This window comes from Cnephaeus nilssonii (assembly GCF_951640355.1).
Source record: "Cnephaeus nilssonii genome assembly, chromosome: 11".
Lineage (NCBI taxonomy): Eukaryota > Metazoa > Chordata > Mammalia > Chiroptera > Vespertilionidae > Cnephaeus > Cnephaeus nilssonii.
Genome location: NC_137082.1, coordinates 79,805,500 through 79,829,004, shown reverse-complemented (window position 1 = coordinate 79,829,004; position 23,505 = coordinate 79,805,500). Strand labels below are relative to the sequence as shown.

The 23,505-nt window shown below is 37.5% G+C and overlaps 1 protein-coding gene across 4 annotated transcripts in view; it reads left to right on the top strand.

Moving 5' to 3' along the window:
• The window catches only part of SYT4 (synaptotagmin 4), a 276,953-nt gene that overhangs the window by 226,961 nt on the left and 26,487 nt on the right, over positions 1-23,505 (top strand). For 3 of the 4 annotated variants that reach the window (XM_079784843.1, XM_079784842.1, XM_079784844.1), the window contains 2 exons: positions 12,227-12,362; positions 13,285-13,396. The exons of the other annotated variant lie outside the window; for it this stretch is intronic. In XM_079784843.1, coding sequence (XP_079640969.1) covers positions 13,390-13,396 — 7 coding nt within the window. In that variant the 5' untranslated portion in view covers positions 12,227-12,362; positions 13,285-13,389. The remainder of the gene's footprint in view (positions 1-12,226; positions 12,363-13,284; positions 13,397-23,505) is intronic. 4 annotated transcript variants of the gene reach the window in all.

Genomic DNA, 23,505 nt, shown 5'->3' with positions numbered 1-23,505 from the left:
ACTGCTTTAAAAGATGATCATTCACCCAGTTCAGTGAATGAAATAAGAACTTAATAATAAAAGTATGTTTTCCAATATTTTCAACTCAAGATGATAAAAATATTAATGTTATGTCCTCCTTTGTTTTTTAAAGTAGTGCTCACTTTCCTGTTTTTCCTTTTCCTTCTTTCTCTTGTTTTTACATTTTGATTTACAAGTTCAGCACCAAAGTTCATCATTTCCTTTTCTAAGCACTTGTCAGTAGGTAGCACTCATTAAGATGACTCCTAGATCATGGTCTTAGGGTAAATAACAGGATTTCAATTCTAGGCATAGGCATGTGAATAAACACATACACACACACACATACACACACAATCATTTAAAATCACCCTCAAAGAGAAGAACAGAGATCTTCAAACTGGGACTATGGTGGGATGTCACCTGGAACCTGTCAGAATGGCTATCATGCTGGATCAACAAGCAGGGGTGGTTGGCAGAGATGTGGGGGAAGGGGAACACTGGTGCACTTGTTGGCAGGAGCAGGGATTGGTGAGGAGGACAGTGTGGAGTTTCCTCAATGGGTTAAAAATGGAGCTCCCTTGTTACCCAGCAGTTCCATATCTGGGAATATACCTGAGTTGACCTAAAACACTGATTTGAGGGAATGTGTGCACCCTATGTTTATTGCAGCATTATTTACAATAGCCAGGATTTGGAGGCAGCTGGCTGCCCATCAGGAGATGAAGTAGATGAGTGGATAAAAAAGCTGTGGTACATTTACACAATGGAATACTACTCAGCCATAGAAAGGCAGGAAATCTTGCCTTTTGAGACAGCCTGGATGGACCCAGAGAGTTTTGTGCTGGGTGAAGTGGGCCAGTCAGAGAAATGCAAATACTGTATGATTTCACTTGTATGTGGAATCTAATGAGCAAAATAAACAAACAGGATAGGGCAGACTCACGTGTGTGGAGAATGGACTGCCTGCTGCCAGAGGGAAGGAGGCTTGGGGGACTGGATGAAAAAGGTAAAGGTATTAAGCAAAAAGGAAACACCTCAGAGACACAGACAAAAGTATAGTGATTACCGGAGTGAAAAGGGAGTAGGGGGAGATGGAATAGGGTATGGGGGGCAATAAATGGTGATGGAAGGAGGCTTGACTTTGGGTGGTAAACACACAAGACAATATACAAATGATGTATTATAGAATGGTACACTTGAATCCTATATAGTTTTATTAACCAATTCCACCCCAATAAATTTAATAAAATTTTAAAAATTTAATATGAAAATAAAAAGTAGTTAGCGCCATTCCAGAAAGAGTTTTGAGAGACAGTCTAATACATGTTTATTCTAAATTATTTTTCTATATTTTAACTTAATCTCAGAAAAAAAACTCTCAGCACACACACTATAAAACTTCCTTAAAGGTTTAACATCCTTGTATCTGTAGCTCCTAGCAAGCTTCTTAACAAACTGTAAATGTGTGTGTGTGTGTGTGTGTGTGTGTGTGTGTGTATGATCTTTATTTTAAAAGTTAAACATTTATAGATTCCAAATAAACTAACAGCAAACAGAGCTTTGACTTTGTATGTGGCTTCACACATTCATACATCTGGTTGAAAAATTAAAATTTCCACTCAAAATTTAGGTCTATTGTGTCCAAATAATAGATAAGCCATAGCAAAATCATGTCATCTGAGTAAGTGTTCAATTACTTTTCTGTTTTATACAAGTATAACTGTAATGAAAGCTTTTTTGAGAAATTAGAAAAATGTCACCATTTGCTTTATATATTTTCAGAAGTTGAATATTGGATTCTACTTCACCTCTTGTGGGCAATAGGCAATTACCATTTTGGAAAAATTCTAAAACTTTGGACAAAAAGAGAAGGTTATGAGCTTTTCTAGGCTAAAGATCACATTTATTCTTCTATCTTCTAGAGTGTCTTGCACATAATAGGTGATTAATTTGGTGTGTGTGTGTGTGTGTGTGTGTGTGTGTGTGTGTGTGTTTATTGGATAAACACTCAGAGAAGAGCCAGGTTCTAGAAGGTTTTAAAAACATTACAAAATAATAATGGTCATGATAGAAATAAAAATTCTGGATTGAAAAGGTTATATTTGCACTGGTAGATGGAGGTGGGGATGTTATTACCACTCGGGGAAAACCGGCAGCAGTCAGCAGTGCTGAGAAGTTGGAGTGTCAGCAAAATGGCCCATGTGCAGAGAGAATCCTAATTTTATCGATGCTCTGGGACTTGGCTGGCAAATGGAGATGTTATGAAGCCTCACTCTGAGAACACAGTGTCTCCACCTTAAGTGTGCCAGGCTAAGTACAGTAATGTTCCCTTCCTTCCCAGGAAGGGGTCACTTTATGCTTTGGGCTCCAAGATAGGAACTGACACTAATGGGACAGATCTGGTTTCTTCTATATTTTCCAACTGCAGCTCAGTCCTACAGCAACATTGGTGGCTTAATTAACCCTCAATACGTCTCCAGGGAAACTTCCTTTTGCAGAGTTTCCAGTTAAGAGTCGAAATAGAAGCAATGGCAGTTTCACCCACTCTTTTGTGGTGAAAGTAAAAACCGCGTCCTCACCTCCGCCTGCAAAAGTTGCTAGCAGGGCCAGAATGTCATTGTCTGTCTGAAAAAGAAAATGGTTTCAGGGCAAAGTGAACAAGCTCTTTCTCGCATCCACTTCTTTTTGTGTCTCTTCTTTCCCCCAAATGATCGACAGCTCCATTAAACATCGCCTTGGCTAACCAGGAAGACAAATGGTTTGTCACAGATATTGCTTATCCCAGAAGACACTAAACCTTTGTCTACCGGCCAGACGTGCTGTCAGTGATGCTGGGGCAGGGACTTAGAATCCCAGTCCTTTCCTCCCTGTGGGCACAGATACAGAATCCTGTTTCCTATAGGGGAGCTTGCTAGGTCCAGGCGCTCAGATCTTTTCATGAGACATTAAAGTGAGTGCAAAAGGTGAAAACTATCACTTTGAATTGTTTGTGGGCTGTGATTTAAAGCACTGTGTTCTTTTAATGATTTGAAAAGCATTTGCAGTGTCATGGCATATGAGAACACTTTGAAATTCCTAGAATGTTCCTAGAATTATTTTTCCTAATAATGTTCTGCTAGTATGTTACATTTTTCAGAATATAAAACCACATCTAAGTCCCTACTATATGCCAAGGAAAATGTTAATTATATAGATTCTTTCCCTTCCCTTCCTTTCCCTTCCTTTCCCTTCTCTCTTTCTCTCTACCGCCTCCCTCCTTCCCTCCTGCCCTTCCTTTCTCTTTCCCTCTCTCTCCTTTCTCTTTAATTTTTCAGGACATCCTTTAAGTGTTATCTTTCATTGTCATCTCTCTCCAAACCCACTCTCCAACCACCATCACCCAGAATATAAACTTCAAAAGAAGTTTGTGTCTGATTTGTCAACATCTGCCTCCTCAGTGCTTAAGACTGAGCCCAACTCTTAATAAGGAAGGAGTTTTGAACAAATGATTCCTGTGTTATTAATAAGGAGCATGTAGGTGGTATCCTACACAAAGTCACAGAGCCACATGGAGCTGAATTCCCTCTTGGGCTTGGCAGGGCTTGCCTCAGCCTGGAGGAGGAAGATGTTCCTTTTGGTAATACTCACAGACACCCCATGTGCTAGCTGCCCCCACACTGGAGACTCTGAGCTGAGTTGATCTGCTCAGTTTACTAGCAAGAACAGGGGAGCCAGTTCTGTCTGACTTTAGCCATGCTCTCCCCATTATATCAGAAAGGAAACATTTATTCTTTAGCCAATGGTCTATCCTCGGTTCAGAGGTATATAGTGGTGAGGGTGGTAGCCTTCACACACACACACACACACACACACACACACACACACACACACACACACAATTTTGAACACAATTTTTAAGAGTTCACAAGAAGACCTGAACATGAAACAAAGATTAAGTAAGAATTCTTGGTTTAACCCGGTCAGCATGGCTCAGAGGTTAAGAGTTGACCTAGGAACCAGGAGGTCATGGTTCAATTCCTGTTCAGGGCACATGCCTGGGTTGCTGGCTTGATCCCTGGTGTGGGGCATGTAGGAGACAGCTGATCAATGATTTTCTCACATCATTGATGTATTCATCAGAACACAGCTAGGTTCTAAGAACCCCACCTTTTATCTGAAAAGGCATAGCCATGATGTCAGCATTCTGACAGTTAGTTCCAATCATAGATAACCCAGGAAAATTCATTAATCATAAAATAAAGGATATGCACCCAATTTTAGTAGGTAAATTTAGCTTTAAATCTCAGCAGAAATTTTCAGTATTTGAAAATAAAATATATTTATAAATGGATTCTCTCTTAAGATTGACCATTATGCTTTTTATTTCTAGGAATCTAAATTAATATAATTATAACAAACTTCTAACTCATTTATGACCCAGACTCACTACCTTAAGATATGACTTACTGACCTAATAATTGGTTGGAAGTACATCTAGCCAGGGAAACTACTTTTTTTTTTTTTGCATTTACCCATTTTTATTTTATTTAATTTTTTGTTGTTGGCAAATAAAAAAGGGACAGTTTATTTTTTCTTTCCAAATTATATTACTTTTTTCCATTTTTTAAATTAAGGTATTACATGTGTACATATCTTCCCATTGCCCCACCCCACCCAACTCCCATACATGCCCTCACCCCCCAGTGTCTCGCATCCACTGGTTATGCTTATATGCATGCATACAAGTCCTTCGGTTGATCTCTTATCTCCCCAACCTCTCCCTAACCTTCCCGCTGTAATGTGACAGTCTGTTTGATGCTTTACTGCCTCTGTATCTATTTTTTTGTTCATCAGTTTATAATGTTCTTTATTATCCACAAATGAGTGAGATCATGTGGTATTTTTCTTTCATTGACTGGCTTATTTCACTTAGCATAATGCTCTCCAGTTCCATCCAGGTTGCTGCAAATGGTAAGAATTCCTTCTTTTTTATGGCAGCATAGTATTCCATTGTGTAGATGTACCATAGTTTTCTGACCCAGTCTTCTGCTGACAGGCACCTAGGCTCAGGGAAACTACTTTTGAATTAAAAGGAAAATAAGAATATTTGCTACAGAACCTCTGTTACAAGTGGTAAAGGACATCACTGAGAAAATTGTTGCTTGACAACCCATTGGAATTTCATGCAACATCTTTTTAAAACTAGTTGTTCATTTGAAAAAAAAATTATAGTGTGATCTTCTTGCTAAACAAATTTTTGTTTGACTCAAGATAAATGACAACTTTTGTAGAGGCATTTCCTGGGTAGTTTTATTATATCCAATGTAAAGACCACTTCCTGGACATTAGTTACTTAATTTATTTATACTTACACTAGAGGCCCAGTACAAAAAATTTGTGCATAGGAGAGGGGTCCCTCAGCCCAGCCTGCAACCTCTCCATTCTGGGACCCCTTGGATATCCCTCTCACAATCCAGGACCACTGGCTCCTAACTGCTTACCTGCCTGCCTGCCTGATCATCCCTAACCATTCTGCCTGTCTGCCTGGTCAGCCATAACTGCCCTTCCCTGCTGGCCTGATCACCCCTAACTTGCCTCCCCTGCCAGCCTGGTCACCCCTTACTGCCCTCCCCTGCCAGCTTGGTTGCCCCTAACTGCTCACCCCTGCAGGCCTGGTTGCCCCTAACTGCTCTCCCCTGCCAGCCTGGTCGCCCCTAACCACCTCTGCCTCAGCCCCGCCACCGTGGCTTTGACTGGAAGGATATCCGAAAGATGTCCGGTTTAATTAGCATTTTACCCTTTTATTAGTATAGATGTCTCATGGGTTTTTCACCTCCTATTTAAGTCTCTTAGATGCAAAGTTGTAATATAGACACATAAATGAGATGAGAATAAGGGCTTTACTGAAGGGTTTTCTACTAACAGCTATAATGACCATGTGTTCTTGCTCATTTGTTATCTAAACCCTGATTGCATTTTTCTACTCTGAATCTTGACACAGTGACTTGTATATCAATGTATTCCTAATTTAAGCAGTAAAAATAAAGGCATTTTAAAAACAAAAATCTGTGTTTGGTTCTTGAATAAAAAGCACCATAATTGTAATTAGGGACAAAAGCTGCTGTGGTTTTCTTATTACAGTGATAGATAAATACTGTAACTACATTGTTGGCTTATAAATGAAGTATAATAAGCTCTCTCAGCAGAAGATGGTTCTCTTTTAGATACAAATACATTTTTCCCTATAAAACCAGTCATTTTGTTGTTATTAATTTCTTAATTATTTATTATGCAAACCATGCTCTATGAGATAAAAGCTTCACATTACCCTGAATTCTTCAGTTCAAACAAACTCTCTCTTTCCACCAATGCATAACAGGGATAACAGAAATCTAGCTAGATTACATAGAGTGTTGAAGACAAGCATAGAAGGAAATTGACTGGGAATAGCTGTTGGGACCATCTCATCTCATCTTTTTCTTTGTTAATGTTCTGATTGTTCATTGGCTGATTTGTAGGGTGGAGTGGTAACTTGCCTATACAGAGATAAAATAATCTTAAGAACAATCTCCTCTGAATTATGTCTAATTTCAAAGTGATATCCAAACACTTGATTCAATCACTGGTGTGTGGAGACTCTACCTCAACCAGCTTTGCATTTCTTGACTGGGTTGAGATATCTTTTCCTCTAACAGGCCCTTGAGACTATCACAGGGTTATTGATTTGATTTTCAGTTTGCTTTTACGGCTAGATTCCTTATGCTAAAAAAAAAAAAAAAAAAAAAAAAAAAAAGGAGGAGGAGGAGGAGGAGGAGCTGAATTCTGTGCCCCTTAGTAATTTGATTCTTTGTGTTTGCAATTGAGGACAGGGGAGTACATTGGAATGCATTTCCAGTGGGTCAATATTTATTGCTTCTACAATATAAGGTAAAAGCTGATTGCAATTAGGCTATACGATGCTAGACTCTTCCAAAATTCTGGTATATGAGGACCTGGAAGGAAAAATGAGTAAAGGTGCAACCCCACACCTTAAGGTTTCTCTATAGAGATCAAGTGGGGATTCTTAGAAAACATCTAGGTACCATTGCCTCTTCTTCCTCCAATTTGTACATCCTCTGTACCCAGATTCACAGAGCCACAGCTTTCTGGGCAATATGTACCACATGCATCATTCCAGGTGGCACATGACTTCAGCAAAAAATTATGGCTGCAAAGAGGAAATTTTGAACACTCCTGCAGCTGGAAAGCTGTTTAGCATGGCATTAATTGATCTGAGCACCAGAGATTCAAATCAGATTCACTCTTCTTATTGCATGCCAGAAGGCAGAGCCCACCCAGAGCCTCCCAGCCCACAGCTGTTTCACACACTACTTTTCTGCTTCTGAGTGCAGAGGTGGGGCCATCTGCACTGCTTGAGGTTTTCTTGTGGGCATATCCCATGCCCTGCTACAGGCTTTTTAATTAACTGAATGCTAGCTAAAGAAATGTTCAGCTATTGAAGCAAGAAAGCAGAAAAAAATAAATCAAAGAAAATGCACATTTTATTAGTATTATTGGATAACTCATATTCTGCAACAATACCTTGGATGCAGGCCCAATATTTTGAACCACCACTAGAGAATAAGATAAATTGCAAAAAGATAAAAACATTTAGGCTGTATTAAGAAGGAGTGCAAATCATCATAGTTATGCAAAGTAGACTGAGCATTATGCCATAGGGCTTTACCCATAAAACATAAGTGGTTGATAATTACCATAAAGGTAAAATGCATTAGCTAAAATAACATGCCCTGGTAAGTGTAATGCACCACACAATTTACTTTTGACTTTGCTGGAGGTGTTTTCTAAATATCCCCATTAAAATAATTGTCTCCACGTATGATGTATATTCATGTAAGTACAAACCTGTGCATATAATGGCATAGTTAATACCTACACCCACATATAAGTACCTTAGAAGAATTTCATAATTCTCTTTCTTTTTAAAAAATATGTTTTTATTGATTTTAGAAAGAGGAAGGGAGAGAGAGGTAGTAATGCTGATGAGAGAGAAACATTAATTAGCTGTCTCCTGCATGCCCCCTATTGGAGATGGAGCCTCTTGGTGTGCATAGGACTATGCTCAATCCACTGAGCCATACTGCTGGGCATAATTCTCTTTCTTAAAACATTTGCCAATGCCTTGTCCTGAGATCCTCCTTCAAAATATTCTCTCCCTGCTCCCACTCCTGTAGGTTCTACTCTCCCTGCTTTTCTGTGATTTTTTAAAATATATTTTATTGATTTTTTACAGAGAGGAAGGGAGAGGGATAGAGAGCTAGAAACATCTATGAGAGAGAAACATCGACCAGCTGCCTCCTGCACACCCCCTACTGGGGACGTGCCCGCAACCAATGTACATGCCCTTGACCAGAATCGAACCTGGGACCTTTCAGTCCGCAGGCCGACTCTCTATCCACTGAGCCAAACCGGTTTCGGCTGTGATTTTTTTTTTTTTTTTGTAATTATATAGATGAAAAGTCTATTGTTTAGGTTTTCATTTTCTTTATTTTTTTATTTAAGTATAGTTGATATACAATATTGTGGGAACCCCTTTCACGTCCCATGTGGTTCAGGGTTCAGGTTCTGGAGAAGGCCGCACACAAATGAAAGAGACAAGAAAAGTATTAATTTGGGAATATTGGGGGCCAGGCAGGAGCCCACCTCTAGGGGGAGGACTACACCCCACTCTGGCTTTGCTATCCCTTTTATTACGGTTATGGGATACACCCATATCCTTTAGGCAGGAAATTCCAATAATAGCCAATCAGCAAGAATTTACATAAAACTAACAGGTGGAGGCTGCTTCAGCTACCAATGTCTCAACTAAACAATGAGCGATTAGCTCCGACCTTTCAGAGCTTTTAAGGTTGACCAGCCTTCCGGATTCCCTGTCCACATCTCTCTATTAGTGGGACAATGATCGGTTTCCAGCACAATATTATATTGATTATATTAGTTTTAGGTGTACAGTATAGTGATTTATGCCTTGCCAAGCGATCACCCCACCTTGCAAACTTGTCACTTGTCCTTAACTACATTCTCCTTCACCTTTTCACCTATCCTTTACCCCTTCCATTCTGGTAATCATCCCTTTGGCCTCTGTTTCTATGAGTTTGCTTTGCTTTGTGTGTTTTTTCCCATTTGTTTCCTTTTTTTAGAGTTTATATGTAAGTGAAACCTCATGGCATTTGCCTATCTCTGCTTTACATATTTCACTTAGCATAATGCCCTCTAGATTAAGGTGACCAGATTTTAACATTGGTAAAGCGGGACACCATTGACCGGGGGTGGGGGGTGGGGGGGTAGGGCGGGGTGATTCTTGATTAAAAATTTGGTCTATATTGTAATCGCATTTGGTCTATATTGTAATCGCTTTTGGTTTTTTTAATAAAAGGAAATTCACTTCTTAGATCATCATTGAATTTGCATCCTCTTTTCTTACTCATTATGTTAAAAATCTAAAAAAAATAATTTAAAGTTATATTATAAATTATTATATACATATTGCTTAAAAACACAGTAAGTAGGTACATAATTACATGAACATATTTTATTGTTAGTTTATAAATTAAATTAATTTGATTGTTATAAAGTAACTATATTTAAAAAATTATTTTAATTTTAATCCTATATTTCTTTCTAAATAATAACAATACTAACTTGTATTATTTTTCCTCTGAATTTGCTGTAATGTAAGTCATAAGTGTCACTTTCAAGGCTGGCGCTAGACTTTTTGCGGCCACTATAAAATATAAATATACGAGTACTGTCTGCTAAATTCAAGAAAATTTATGTATTTATGAAATAAATAAATAAATTACTTACCTAAATTATCTGAATAGCTGATTTGTAATGACATCACTTGTTTAACTAGCTTACTAGCACGCAGTACGATGTGTATCGTCTGAGAGACAGTTACAAAATGTTTTCGTCATTGCCAATCCCAAAAAAATGCCATTGTTCATTAAGTCCAAACAATGGTGGTCGAATTCTAACAACTGATCAACAATGCGAACTTTGATAAGCAGTTCTCGATAATCAGTTCTCAACAATTATTTGTTATCATTAAAGTTTAACATTATAAAATTGACAAAAATAATATAAAACTCATATCCTGGCTAAATAGCCACATGGCCGCCGAAAACCGTATATTCCCTTCCCGTTCTCCCGCCATTCCCTAGCTTGTCGTGCATTCTTTCCAAAAATCGGGACTTTTTTAAAATGCCGTGGGACGCGGGACAAATTGTTAAAAATCGGGACTGTCCCGCCAAAAGCGGGACGTCTGGTCACCTTACTCTAGATCCATCCATGTTGTCTCAAATGTGAATATATATATGGATGGATCTAGAGTAAGGTGACCAGACGTCCCGCTTTTGGCGGGACAGTCCCGATTTTTAACAATTTGTCCCGCGTCCCACGGCATTTTAAAAAAGTCCCGATTTTTGGAAAGAATGCACGACAAGCTAGGGAATGGCGGGAGAACAGGAAGGGAATATACGGTTTTCGGCGGCCAAAAAATATATATATTTTGCTGTGCAATATTCCATTACATATACACTGAGTGGCCAGATTATTAAGATCTCTGAACGCATAATAATCTGGCCACTCAGTGTATATATATATATATTAGAGGCCCGGTGCATGAATTCATGCATGGGTGGAGTCCGACCAGCCTGGCCAGGGGGAGGGGACATGGGCAGTTGGCCGGCCTGCCTGCTGGTCGAACTCCTGGTCGAGGGGACAATTTGCATATTAGCCTTTTATTATATAGTATATACACTGAATGGCCAGATTATTATGCGTTCAGAGATCATAATAATCTGGCCATTCAGTGTATATCTTCTCTATCCATTCATCTGTTGATGGATACCTATGTGGCTTTCATATCTTGGCTATAACAATTAATGTTGCAATAAACTTAGGAGTGAATATATTTTTTTTTCAAATTAGTGTTCCTTTTTTCTTTCCATTGGCACCCAGTTTAAGTTATCTTTAAACAGTAACATGTTATTCAGAGTTAGGTTTTGATGGAATTATAATAAATAAACAAGGACATCATAATGTTTAAATACAATGAGCACTATTACTCATGATTAACATCATGAATGAAGTTGAAAAAATCTTTGTGTCTTGTCTAGTATCACTTTTGAGCCAACCAAGCTGCATTTTTCTTTTGATTCTTTTTTTTAGAGTGGAAGGGAGAGGGAGAGAGAGATAGAAACATCAGTGATGATATAGAATCATTGATTGGCTGCCTCCTGCATACCCCACACTGGGGATTGAGCCTGCAACCCAGGCATGTGCCTTGACCAGGAATGGAACCTCCTGGTTCATAGATCGATGCTCAACCACGCAACCACTGAGCCATGCCAACTGGGTTAATTCTTTTTTTTTTTTTTTAAACTTATGGAGAACTGCTGTCAGACTTAGTCTATATAAATAATTCTCACTGTTGATAAGACTAGATTCCATAAAAGATAGGGTTTGTTAGTTCAACAAGTTCAATCAGTAGTCTTGGCCCATATATATTCCTGGAGTTGACCAGTATTTACTGACCATAATCAAGTAAATAGGTATGGATTTTCATGTTGAAGCTCAGTTTTGACCCTGGGTTTTAATCTTACCTTTCTAAAGACTTGTTGGGTATTTCTGATTGCATCACCTTTACCATTAAACCTGGTTCCCTTCATGACTACCCTTGATCTCATTTTCATCACTAATGGGATGAGTCTACCAGCAACCAATATTCAAAATCTCAGTGATTTTCTCATTACATTATATTGCTGCAATCTTTGTTTTTTAATATTACTTGAATGCATATGTTCTTGCCTATTTCCACTGCCCATGCCTCCCCCACCCCCATACACAAGAACCTGATGCCTCATAAATGGGAAATTATAATCCGGTTCCAAAGTGTGCTTATGTCTCCAGTTTTTTGTGGGTCTATAGTAATCAATATGTTTTCTTTCCAAGGATTTTTTTTTAATTGTGGACTCCCCCATGCTTTAGGCATAGAATACTGGATGGTTTTCTTTCTCCTTACCTCTAAGCATGGCTTTAAGGCAGGTCCAGAAAAGAATGAAGGGGTGTGTGTGTGTGTGTGTGTGTGTGTGTGTGTGTGTGTTTCAAATGGACATTGTAAATTAATGGCAGAGGCAATAGAGTTTTAGAATATTAAATGCTCTTGGTTTGTCAATTCCAGAAGAAAATCTCTCTTGTCCACCAACATAATGAACATCTAATGACCTAGAGGAGTAATGAAGGAGAGAGGATCAATGATAGAGTTTGGTGGGTCTTATAATGAAAGCTTCAGACATAGACAGGGATGTTTGGTATAGGTAAGCATTAAATTTTAATTTGGATAATGTATGTAAGCCTCATTTATTATGAAATCCATACTCTTATCAATGTTCTCCAATACAAGTTCAACAACTTTATAAATTATATCTCCAAATACATATATGGGTCTTCTTAGGCTCTATTCTGTAGCTCTACTTCAAATGCTAATCTTATGTACTACTAAAACTTCATCTTATTTGGTAGGACAAATTATATATCTGGTTGGTTTTCTCAAGGAATCTTTGTTCTTCTCTCTTCCTATAATGTTATATACCGTTTGTTAGATTTTTTAAAACAAAGAAACACAAGGACCAAGTTAGGCTGATTTATTTATTACTAAGTATACAGATCCATAGACTTCTAGTAGCCTATTTTATCCTTCTATTTATTTAAATCCTATTTAATTTCTCTTAAAAAGTATTATAATTTTGTTGATTCCAGCCTTGCATCTTTGGTTAGATTTATTTCTAAAAGTTTATATATTTTATACATTATTAAATGAGCATTTTAAAATTATAGTTTCTAACTGTTGCTAGTGAATGTGCAGTTGCCATAACAATTATAAATATAACAGTTATACACATAATTTATATATATAAATATATATGTGTGTGTGTGTGTGTGTGTGTATATATATATATATATGTATATATATATATATATATATATCCAATTTTGTTAAACACAAGTCTTGTTAGTTGTAATATTTGACATGCAGAATCTAATGTTAACCATTATTGATGTTTACCAAACTTTCAATCTGGGAACATGGTAGGGTTCCACCATTTGCAGTTAAGCATATTCTTGATTTGCCTTCACCAATGAAATAAAATGTGACTGGAAATGACACTTGACACTTCTAGGTGGAAAAATGTAATGCTGGTAATCAACTTCAATTTGCATTTTCTCTCTCACAACAAGGATATCTTGTAAAGCATGTACGGAAGCTTGTGTCTCAATTGGGTCACCAGCAGCTGGGTCCCTGAGAAAATGAAATAAGCACAGTCTGGCTCACCCTTGTTAGACATGTACTGTGAGTAAAATATAGCTTTTTTGTTTTTAAGCTTCTGAAATTGTGTGGTTCTTTGTTATTACAGGATAATCTAGTCCATTTCAACTACTACAATCCTACTGAAGTTTTACATTATATATTTTTGACTCTTAAGGATAACAGCAATTTAATGTCTTGCCTTTCAACAATTATATTTCTATAGTATTTCTCTCATCATAAAGCCCTAGCCAAAACTCCTAGAATATTATTGAATAAGTGAGGCTATAGTGCACATTCCAGTTCATAATATAGAGAAAATACTATTTAGTATGAGGTTTGCCTTGAGTAGTTTATGGATAATTTTCATCAGAATAAAAAAAAAATCTGTTCCTTTCCTACTTTGCCATAAAGGAGTTTAGTTTTTCTTTTTCTAATCCTCAGTAGGTTGTTAAATTTTATCAATTTTTTTACATGTATTGACTTGCAGATATAGTTTCTCTCTTTTAATCCTTTCATGTAGTAAATTATATTACTTGATTTTCTTAATTTTAAACCAGATTTACATTTCTGAGTTTAATTGAGCCTTATCATCCTTTAAAATGTATTGCTAGATTTAGTTCAATTACATTTCATTTACTAGTAAATTTTGTCATTTATATTCTTGATCAAGATTGGTCCATAATTTTCTTTTCTCATATTTTTCTTGAGAGGTTTAGGTATCAAGAGTATAAAATGAGTTAGAAAGTATTCCCTGAATGTCTCTCTGGAGAAGTATATGTAAGATTGAATGTATTTGTTCCACATGTATATAACTTATGAATGAATAAATATTCACATAGTGAGGAGTATTCTCAATTTTTTAATAATAAAGGGATATTGCAACTATACTAATATAAAAGGTATAAATGTCCTACTTTGGCATTTGAGGCTCTCTGTTGTCTAGCTCTAGGCTCTCTTTTCAAATCTGAAGCCTAAGGGAAAATATTATTCTGGATTTCCTAAAGCTATACAGTCATATATGTCACTTAATAATGGGGATACATTCTGAGTAATGTGTCCTTAGGTGATTTTGTCATTGTGCAAACATCATAGAGTGTACTTAACACAAATCTAGATGGCATAACCTACTACACACCTGGGCTATATGGTATAGCCAATTGCTCCTAGGCTACAAGCTTGTACAGCATGTTACTGTACTGAATACTATAGGCATTTGTAACACAGTGGTGTTTGTACATCTAAACATATCTACACATAGAAAAGGTACAATAAGAATTTCACCTTAAAGAAATTGATTTTGAATAATGATCAAATATATTATTGTACTTATTTTGTCTCTTCTCTTCTAGTCAGTTGAGATCAGACATAACTCTTTATAAACAAAGCTGTTGGAAAGAAACTGACTGGAGTGTGCTACCTCTCTGGAGTACACCTGCATCTTTCCCCCACTGCTTCCTGCAGTGCATTACCTCTGCTTATTTCTCCTAAATTCCAAGGGCCCTTTTTTTGTTCCTTTAACTTGTTTCCTGAGCCCATGCAGACCAGTGGCTCACCTCTTTCTATCATTGTGTATTTCTAAATAAACTTTTCCTTATAGTTAGGGGAAAAAGAAAATGACTGTAATAGAAAATTTGAAATTTAGATGATTGAGACTTAGAATGGATAAGAAACTGTAAACTTATAGTAGCAACTTTTCCCAAGAAGTTCTTTTTACTTTCTTCCATCAAATAGATGTAGGGATTATATTCTAAGAGGAGAATGACATTGAAAGAATAAGATTTGGGAAATTAATGCAAAAAAATCTTTGAGAAATGCTTCCTCTCTGTCAGCTTTGATCTTAATTATTGTTCAATGCTCTTGGAATGGTAAGCAACATGTGTTTTCAGACAGACTCCAAACAGTTGCTGTTAAATCTCATGATGCACATAACTGTTGGGGTTGGAGGTGTTGAGAAATAAATAGTTCTAAATGTTCAATACAACTATATTTTAAGTGAGATTATTCTGGAGGATGGACAAAAATTAGGAGGCACTGGGCCTAAATAGACCAGATATGTTTTCAATATTCCAAGGTAAGAAATGTTGAAGTTATGGACCATATCAGAAGAGAGGGACACATATTTAAGGAGAGACCATGTTCTGAGTTTGTTGACTGCATATGAGACTGAGGGAACTACACTGGCTTGATGTTTAAAGTGTTAGTTTTCCTTGAGAGTACAGAGGTTGAAGATGTTGGTTGGATAAGAAAATTAGCTGAGAGTTAAACATATTAAGTTTATATTGTCTGGAGCTGGTCTTGTGTATGATCAATTGGAGTATATAAGTCAGAATTTCTGAAAAGAAATGTCTGAACTTTCTGAAAAAAAAATTTCTTTAACTTGGAGTCAAAGGTAAAAATAGATACAATCACCAAGAGAAAAACATAAAGCAACCTTTATATGTTCCCCAAATAAAAGGATAATGGGACCCTAGGAAACCTCAACATGAAAAAAGAAGATTAAAAAGGTAATACAAAAGAAAAGTTATGCAAGTTTTCCTTCATGCCTTCTTCCTTCATCCTTTCTTTATTTAGTGATGTTCCCAGAGTTCCATGCTAAAGCCCTGTCCTTTAATGCACCACCTATCTCTTGAACTCCTTAGTTTCAGTATGATCTGATGTAATTTATTTGAAATTCTAAATCAGTGGCTATAAACTATGGCCTGTGGGCCAAACCAGGTGGACACCTGCTTTTGTAAATAAAGTTTTATTGGAATCCAGCCATGCCTCTTTATCTATGAATGCTTTCACACTAAAAGGTGGCATTGAATAATTGTGGTTGTACCTGGCCCTCCAAATCTACAATAGTTGTTCTCTGGCCCTGTCCAGAGAAAGCTACCCTAACTCAGGCCTAAATTAATGTTATAAATACTAAGGGTACTTGAAATCCATAACAGGATTTCAGAAGTCAAAGGGTGTTGTGTTTGCGGGCAACTATTCACCAACTTCATTTCCGTACATAAGTTTTATTTTTAAAACATCCTTTGGTTGTCATTTATCATAGGTAAAGTTTATATCTATTGAGTCCTCTTTATTCACAAGAACTGAAATGCTCAGGTCATCTTCCCAAATTCCATTCTGACCACATTATTCTTTACTTCGAAAATGTCCATCATTGATGGGCCAGAAATCTGATATTCAAATGCTTCCCAGCTTGTTAAAGGGCTTCATACACCTCCAATCACAGGGAACATAGCTGACCAAAGGCCCAAGCGGCTGAGCTTTGATATCCAGGACTGCTTTTGCACTGAAGCCATGCCTCCCATGGGCTATCTGCAGCCAGAGACAGAGTTCAGCATTAATTCTAAGGCAGATCTGTTCCGAGAATACAGGTGTCCCTCTGATGCTGGCTTTGGCCTGCGGATTTCTTGAAAGTCTTGTCAAGCATTCCTTATATGGCAAAGTGGCTTAGGAGGCCTAGACCCAACCTCCCTTCCCTCTTTCCTTCACTCAGAGTCAGATTTACATCATGATCTGACAGCTGTGCCAGCCTTGCCTGGTGCCCCCCTCATTTTCCCTCTCAGGTAGTTTTCTATTAAATTCTTGCTTCTTAGTTCTGTCTTGGTGTCTGTTCAAGAGACCTGGACGGTTTTCCCTTTTCTAAAAAAGCAGGTCTTGTATTTTAACTTCCTCGCCTTTTTTCATTTTAATCTTCCCCCCAACTCCTTAAGAAAAGAAAATCAATTTTTTGAGGCAGGGTGGTTAAAGGTCCACAGAGGAGCGTTTTCAGTGAAATGATATAGTGAAAACATTCTGCATCTCCTTACCTCCTTAAAAGCATCAGAATTTGTAGAATATCAGAGTGAGGTGAGCATTGTACTCTGACTCACTCATGCAGCTTTAGAAATATCAGGCAAATTCGACATGAGTTTCTATCTTCATCTCAGGGGTGTAAAACAAACATTTCTAGAAAAAGGAACACATATGACCAGTAAACAAGCTAAAATTTGATCAACATCACCTACAATCAGAGAATTGCAAATTAGGATTGCAATGAGTTAACATTTTGAACCCATTCAATTAGAAAAAAAAAGTTTAACAATGACAAGAGGATATATTTGGTATACATTTATGGTTAGAATACAAATTTTTACAAGCATTTGGGATAATGGTTTCAATTTATCTCTTTTGACCATTTATCTAGTAGACTGTTCTTGTATCCACCGACCCAGCAATTTTGTGTCTAAGTAAACACATACGAGAAAAACTTGTACCTGGGCAAAAAGAGATTTGTACATGAGCATTCTCAGAATCATCATGCACAGTAGCAACAGCATAGAAACAACACAACTATACCTCAATGGGAGAGTAGAATAGCAAATTACAGTATAAACATATATGTGCTGATGTAACAAGTTACCAAAAAATGCAGTTACTCAAAACAGCACAAATGTATTGTTGTACTACTGTGGAGGTCAGAAATCTGAAATAGTCTCACTGGGCTAAAATCAAGGTGTCAGCAGGGTTGTGTTTCTTTCTAAGGAAGAATCAATGTGTTGCGTTTTCCAGGTTTTAGTGGTTTCCTGCAGTTCTTGGCTCATTGCTTTCTTCCATCTTCAAAGCCATCAATGCCTGGTGGTGTCTTTCTCATGTGGAATGACTCTGATATGCTTTCTCCAGCCTCCTTCTTCTATTTGTAAGAATGTGTGTGATAACATAGGACCCATGCAGATAATCCAGAATAATCTGTACATCACAAGGATCTTAGCAACCTTATTTTCACCTACACCTTTAATTATCCTTTACCATGTAGTTTAAGATATTCTCAGGTTCTGGGGATTAGGATGGGGACATCTTTGGTTGAGGTTTTTTTGTTGTTTGTTTGTTTGTTTGTTTTTTGCCTACCACCATATACAAACATCAAAACAAATAGGCTACAGTGATATAACATCACAGGAATGAGCCCTAGCAATATAGTATTAAGTGAAAATACTCATTCTTAGAAGACTATATATAATATGACGCCCTTTTTATAAAATAAAACCAAAAAGATTTTAAAACGTACATACTTAAAAATCAACACAACATTATAGAAATGGGAGTTTGGAGCACTGAATTTGTATTGCTGAAGAAGGTGGATGTGAAGTGGGGCCTGGGATGAGAGGGGTGAAATTTTGGAACATGTACAGTGATGCCTCAGATATAGCCAAATTGTAAGGAAATAACTTGTCTTACTCCATCAGAAAGTAATTTTTAAAAATATATTTTTATTGATTTCAGAGAGGAAGGGACAGGGAGAGAGAGGTAGAAACATCAATGAAGAGAGTGAATCATTGATTGGCTGCTTCCTGCATGCCCCCTACTAGGGATTGAGCCCAAAATCCAGGCATGTGCCCTGACTGGGAATTGAACCGTGACCTCCTGGTTCATAGGTCGATGCTCAACCACTAAAGCACACTGGCTGGGGAGGAGGTAATTTTTAACAGCGTGGATTTTAAGTCTAATGACTGTGATATGAAAATTTTTCTACATCTCACAGAAAAATTAAATTGATATCGGTGCCTTTTAGGTTAAAAAAGAATACCTATATTAAACTTTACAAAGGCAATTCTACATATGCAGTTATAAGGAAAGAAATGGGAAAGCAGATTAGTGAATTTCAAAGCACTGACCTTGGTGTTCAGAGGCAGGCCATTCAGCACCATCTTGCTGAGTGTTCACATCCCACTTTGGTGTTTTTCTCATCTGCGCTCCACTACAGGCAGTAAGATTAATCTGGTTAAGGCCTGAGTGAGGTCATAGATTAGGTTATGCTGAACTTTACTCTTTAATTTAGTGTCTTCCTTTGAACAATTGTGCACAGGAGAGCATCTCCCTCTGTGGGGTGAGAGGCAGGGCTCTCTGGAACCACATTCTAACTCTCTCTGCAGAACATCCTGTGGCTTCATCTATATTAATTAGAATTTCAGAAACGGAGCAGAAAATCATTTCTCTGTAGAAGAAGCAAGATCTGTTGTTCAGAGTGGATGTGTCAATTCAATTTACTGGTACTTTCAGAGACCTGGGGCACCCCAAATTATTTTATAGTGCCTTGCACACATATCAAATGTCATGCTTTTCAATGTTCTCTCAGATCCATTATCTCATTAGGGCTCTCTTGTGATCCTGGGTGATGGGTTAGAAAAGCTAATTAGTGCCATTCTACCAAGGAGGATGCTGAGACACGGCAAGATTAACCTTATCTGAGTTTAAACCTCATCCCCATCTGATGATAGAGCCCATACCAGAATTCAACTTTTCAAAATTCTAGCTATGTTAATTAATGTTTTTGTTGCAACAAATACCAGCATGCGTAATAGCTGATATGACCGAACTTTCTCACTCAGATAAGAGTTCCAAGATGAAGTCCTGCCCAGTGGGCAATTCTCTCCAAGTGAGAGTAAAGGACATCGGCTTCCCCAGCAGCTTCTAATGTCTTGCTTGGATCAAGCCATTATAAGAAAAAATATGGAAAATGTATAGCGGCCAAGCCTAGAAGTGGCATGCATCCTTCCCATGTATGTTACATTTGTAAAACTCAGTTTCATGTCAAGAAAAGATGGGTCCTGGCTAGTGTTGCTCAGTGGGTAGTACTGACCTATGAACCAGGAGGTTCGATTCCTGGTCAGGGCACATGCCCAGGTTGTGGGCTTGGTCCCAAGTGGGAGGTGTGCAGGAGGCAGCTGATCAATGATTCTCTCATCATTGATGTTTCTATCTCTCTCTCCCTCTTCCTTCCTCTCTGAAATAAATAAAAATATATTTTTAAAAAGAAGAAGAAAATGTGGGGAATGTCATCAAGTTGTATTCCCAGGAATAAGAAACTTCACACACTTGGTAAGCAGGTCGCCTGTTTTTGCCATATTATCCAAGCATTCTTTTCACTATACCAAGTTACCACACAGGTTAATTTATACCTCTTTCACCCACTAATACCTTGAAGCACTGAAGATAGAGGTTTATTCCTGTTGAATCTCTAACTGGTCAAGCGACCATGTTCAATTGATTTTATGAGTGTGTTTATTAACACAGATTTATAAGAGGTTCTCCAATAAAGAGGCAGGGCTTTCCTGTCAATCTTACCATGTTTACTTGCGATGGCCACCTGAATAAAGATATAGATAGCACCCTGATCTATTACTACTCACAACAAGTCTAACAATAAAAGTCTAACAATAAGGGGGAATCTTTTCCAATCAACCAATTCTCCAACTCTCTGGTCACCATGGGTGACCTACAATTTTGTTCAATTCTGACACTCACTACACAGAGTAATAGATGCATAGGGCAAGGTATAGAAGAAGGATTATGGGCCTTTGTGCCCCTTCCATGTGTGTTACCCTCCTAGCACCTAGACATTTCACCACTCCAGATGCTCTGCAAACCCATTGTTTGGAGTTTTGACGGAGGTTTCATTACATAGGCACCCTCTATTAAATCACTGGTCATTGGTGATTGAACCTGTTGTCCTCCCTGGAGATCTGGGGGTAGGGCTTGAAAATTCCAACCTTCTAATCACACAATTGGGCTTTTAGGAGACCAGTGCCCATCCTGAAGCTAAAATGTCTCTCAGCCAAGAGTCATCTCATTCATTTACCAAAGGCACGCATCACTCAGGATTTCTGAGGATTTTAGGAGCTCTGTATCAGGAACCAGGGAGAAAGATGACATTCTATAACAAAAGATGCTACTATCACCTCTATCACACAGAAAATTTCAACAGTTTTATAATATGTTGTGCCCTGAATGTGGGACAACGACTAAATATACATTTTTTATTGTATCACAATGCCTCACACCCATACCAATTTTATAGGAGCTACAAGTTAACAAGGTAATTAATGTAAAATGTCTGACAATGGAAGAAGCTTCTTTATGATATTGTGTTTAATAACATTGTCCATTTTTATTAAACAGGCTTTTTATATGTCACATGCCAAATTCTAGTACTGAAAAGTTTAAAATGCATTATTTCCAAGGTAAGTTAAATACAGTAGATTCTTTTTATCTGTGTTAACTATGTTCGATAAAGTTGCCAAAGGCACTGAATTAGCAAATACTGAACCAACGCTCCTAGGGGAAATACAGGATTGCATTCCTTAGGGCCTCTGGTCACAACATTTTCATCAACAAATCAATACAGAATCCTGTTTTATTTGTGTTTCTGTTTAAAAGACATCTTATTTAATACATTATGTTCTTTCATTATCATTGAGCTCACAGCTAAGAGCACTATAACTTATGCTTGAGTGAAGCTTAGCTAGCACAGATATTTTCCCCACAAGGCTCATCACAGCCTTCTTGTGTTTAGAAACACTAGACAGCATTTCAGCACTATAATTGGGAGCCATTTTAAGCAGAAAATCACCAACAAAAAGCACAAAACTGAATAAAGTATGGCACTAAATATATCATGTAAAGGACAATTGTTTACAGTAGGAGAATGAACAAGAGGCAGAGCGTTGCCTTGTTTGACCTCTGCTGGGGACGTGAGCATTGGGCAGTTCAAACTTCTCATTGCTCTGGGCATGTTCATGACAGACCACAAAAGCACTATGAGTATCGAGTTTGGGGTTGCAAATAAATTTTAGTGAGTTAACAAATTCACAAATATACAGTATGAATAATGAGGATTAATTGTACTATTAGTATGTCCATTTTACCCATGCAGAAATGGAGGCTTACAGTGGTCAAGCCACCTGCCAAAGTTATGTAACTGTTGAGTGGTGGACTTGAGATCGGCTTGGCTCCTGAGGCCACACTTTAACCATGATGCTAGATGTCTCATGATCCCCTGGTTTTGTCCAGAAAACAATAACCCTCTGTGAGGAATCTTATTTGGATTATTTTAACACTGAGTCATTAGGCTAGATGACCTTTAAAATACATTCAAATCCTAGGTGCCCGTCAGCAGATGACTGGATCAGAAAACTGTGGTACATCTACACAATGGAATACTATGCTGCCATAAAAAAGAAGGAATTCTCAAAATTTGCAGCAACCTGGATGGAATTGGAGAATATTATACTAAGTGAAATAAGCCAGTCAATGAAAGAAAAATACCACATGATCTCACTCATTTATGGATAATAAAGAACATTATAAACTGATGAACAAAAAGATAGATACAGAGACAGTAAAGCAACAAACAGACTTTCAAATTACAGGGGGAAAGTTAGGGAGAGGTGGGGGAGATAAGAAATCAAACGAAGGACTTGTATGCATGCATATAAGCATAAACAATGGACGCAAAACTCTGGGGGGTGAGGGCATGTATGGGTGTGGGGTAGGGGGGGGGTAATGATAAGATATGTACACATATAATACCTCAATAAAAAATGTCATTGAAAAAAAAATAAAATACATTCAAATCTTGAGATTTAATTATTTTAAGACTTCTCTCCATTGTGCAAATTCTTTATGGGGCCACATTTTAAAGAATTTCTCTAATGAGCCAGCATGTTTTTTCTATAAGCTCTCAATGGTTTTAACTAGATTTCATGATGATCTATTTATTTTGTAATATTTCTTCACCTACCATTATAATGTAAAAACATTCAATATAAACTATTTTACAAAACAATCAATTTTATAAAAATCTGCACTAAGAATTTTTCTGGATGTTGCTATTACCATTCTGGGCAAGCCACAGATCTAATTTTGTGCAAACAATTTTTCACTTTTTATTCATATCAGGTACTTCTGCTGACCCTCTGGGGGTCATGCACAATAACATGGTCAGGAATTACAAATACTCTGTTGGCCTTTTTCAGGAACTCAATTGGACATCAGCCCTCATGTAGCTTTTGAAATTCTTCACCATATGTGACATTTTGTATTATAATTTCTAACTTTAATTGCTCCTAAGAGTTACTATACTTAAAATTAGATAAACTGCCTTCTTACTTTTCATCAACCTGCCTATGAACCCCATCCCCGAGGCAACTCCCTTCAAAGGCACCTTCTTCAGTCAGAGAGGAAGGGGGCAGGAATTAAATGGGAAACTGGGCATAATCTCAAACACATTTCCTGGACATTTAAACACAAACTCTCCAAAGCCCCACTCCTACATGAACACAGTAGCAGTTTGTGCAAATCATTTTAGAGGAAAGGTTTCTGCTCTCTCTACTAATGCA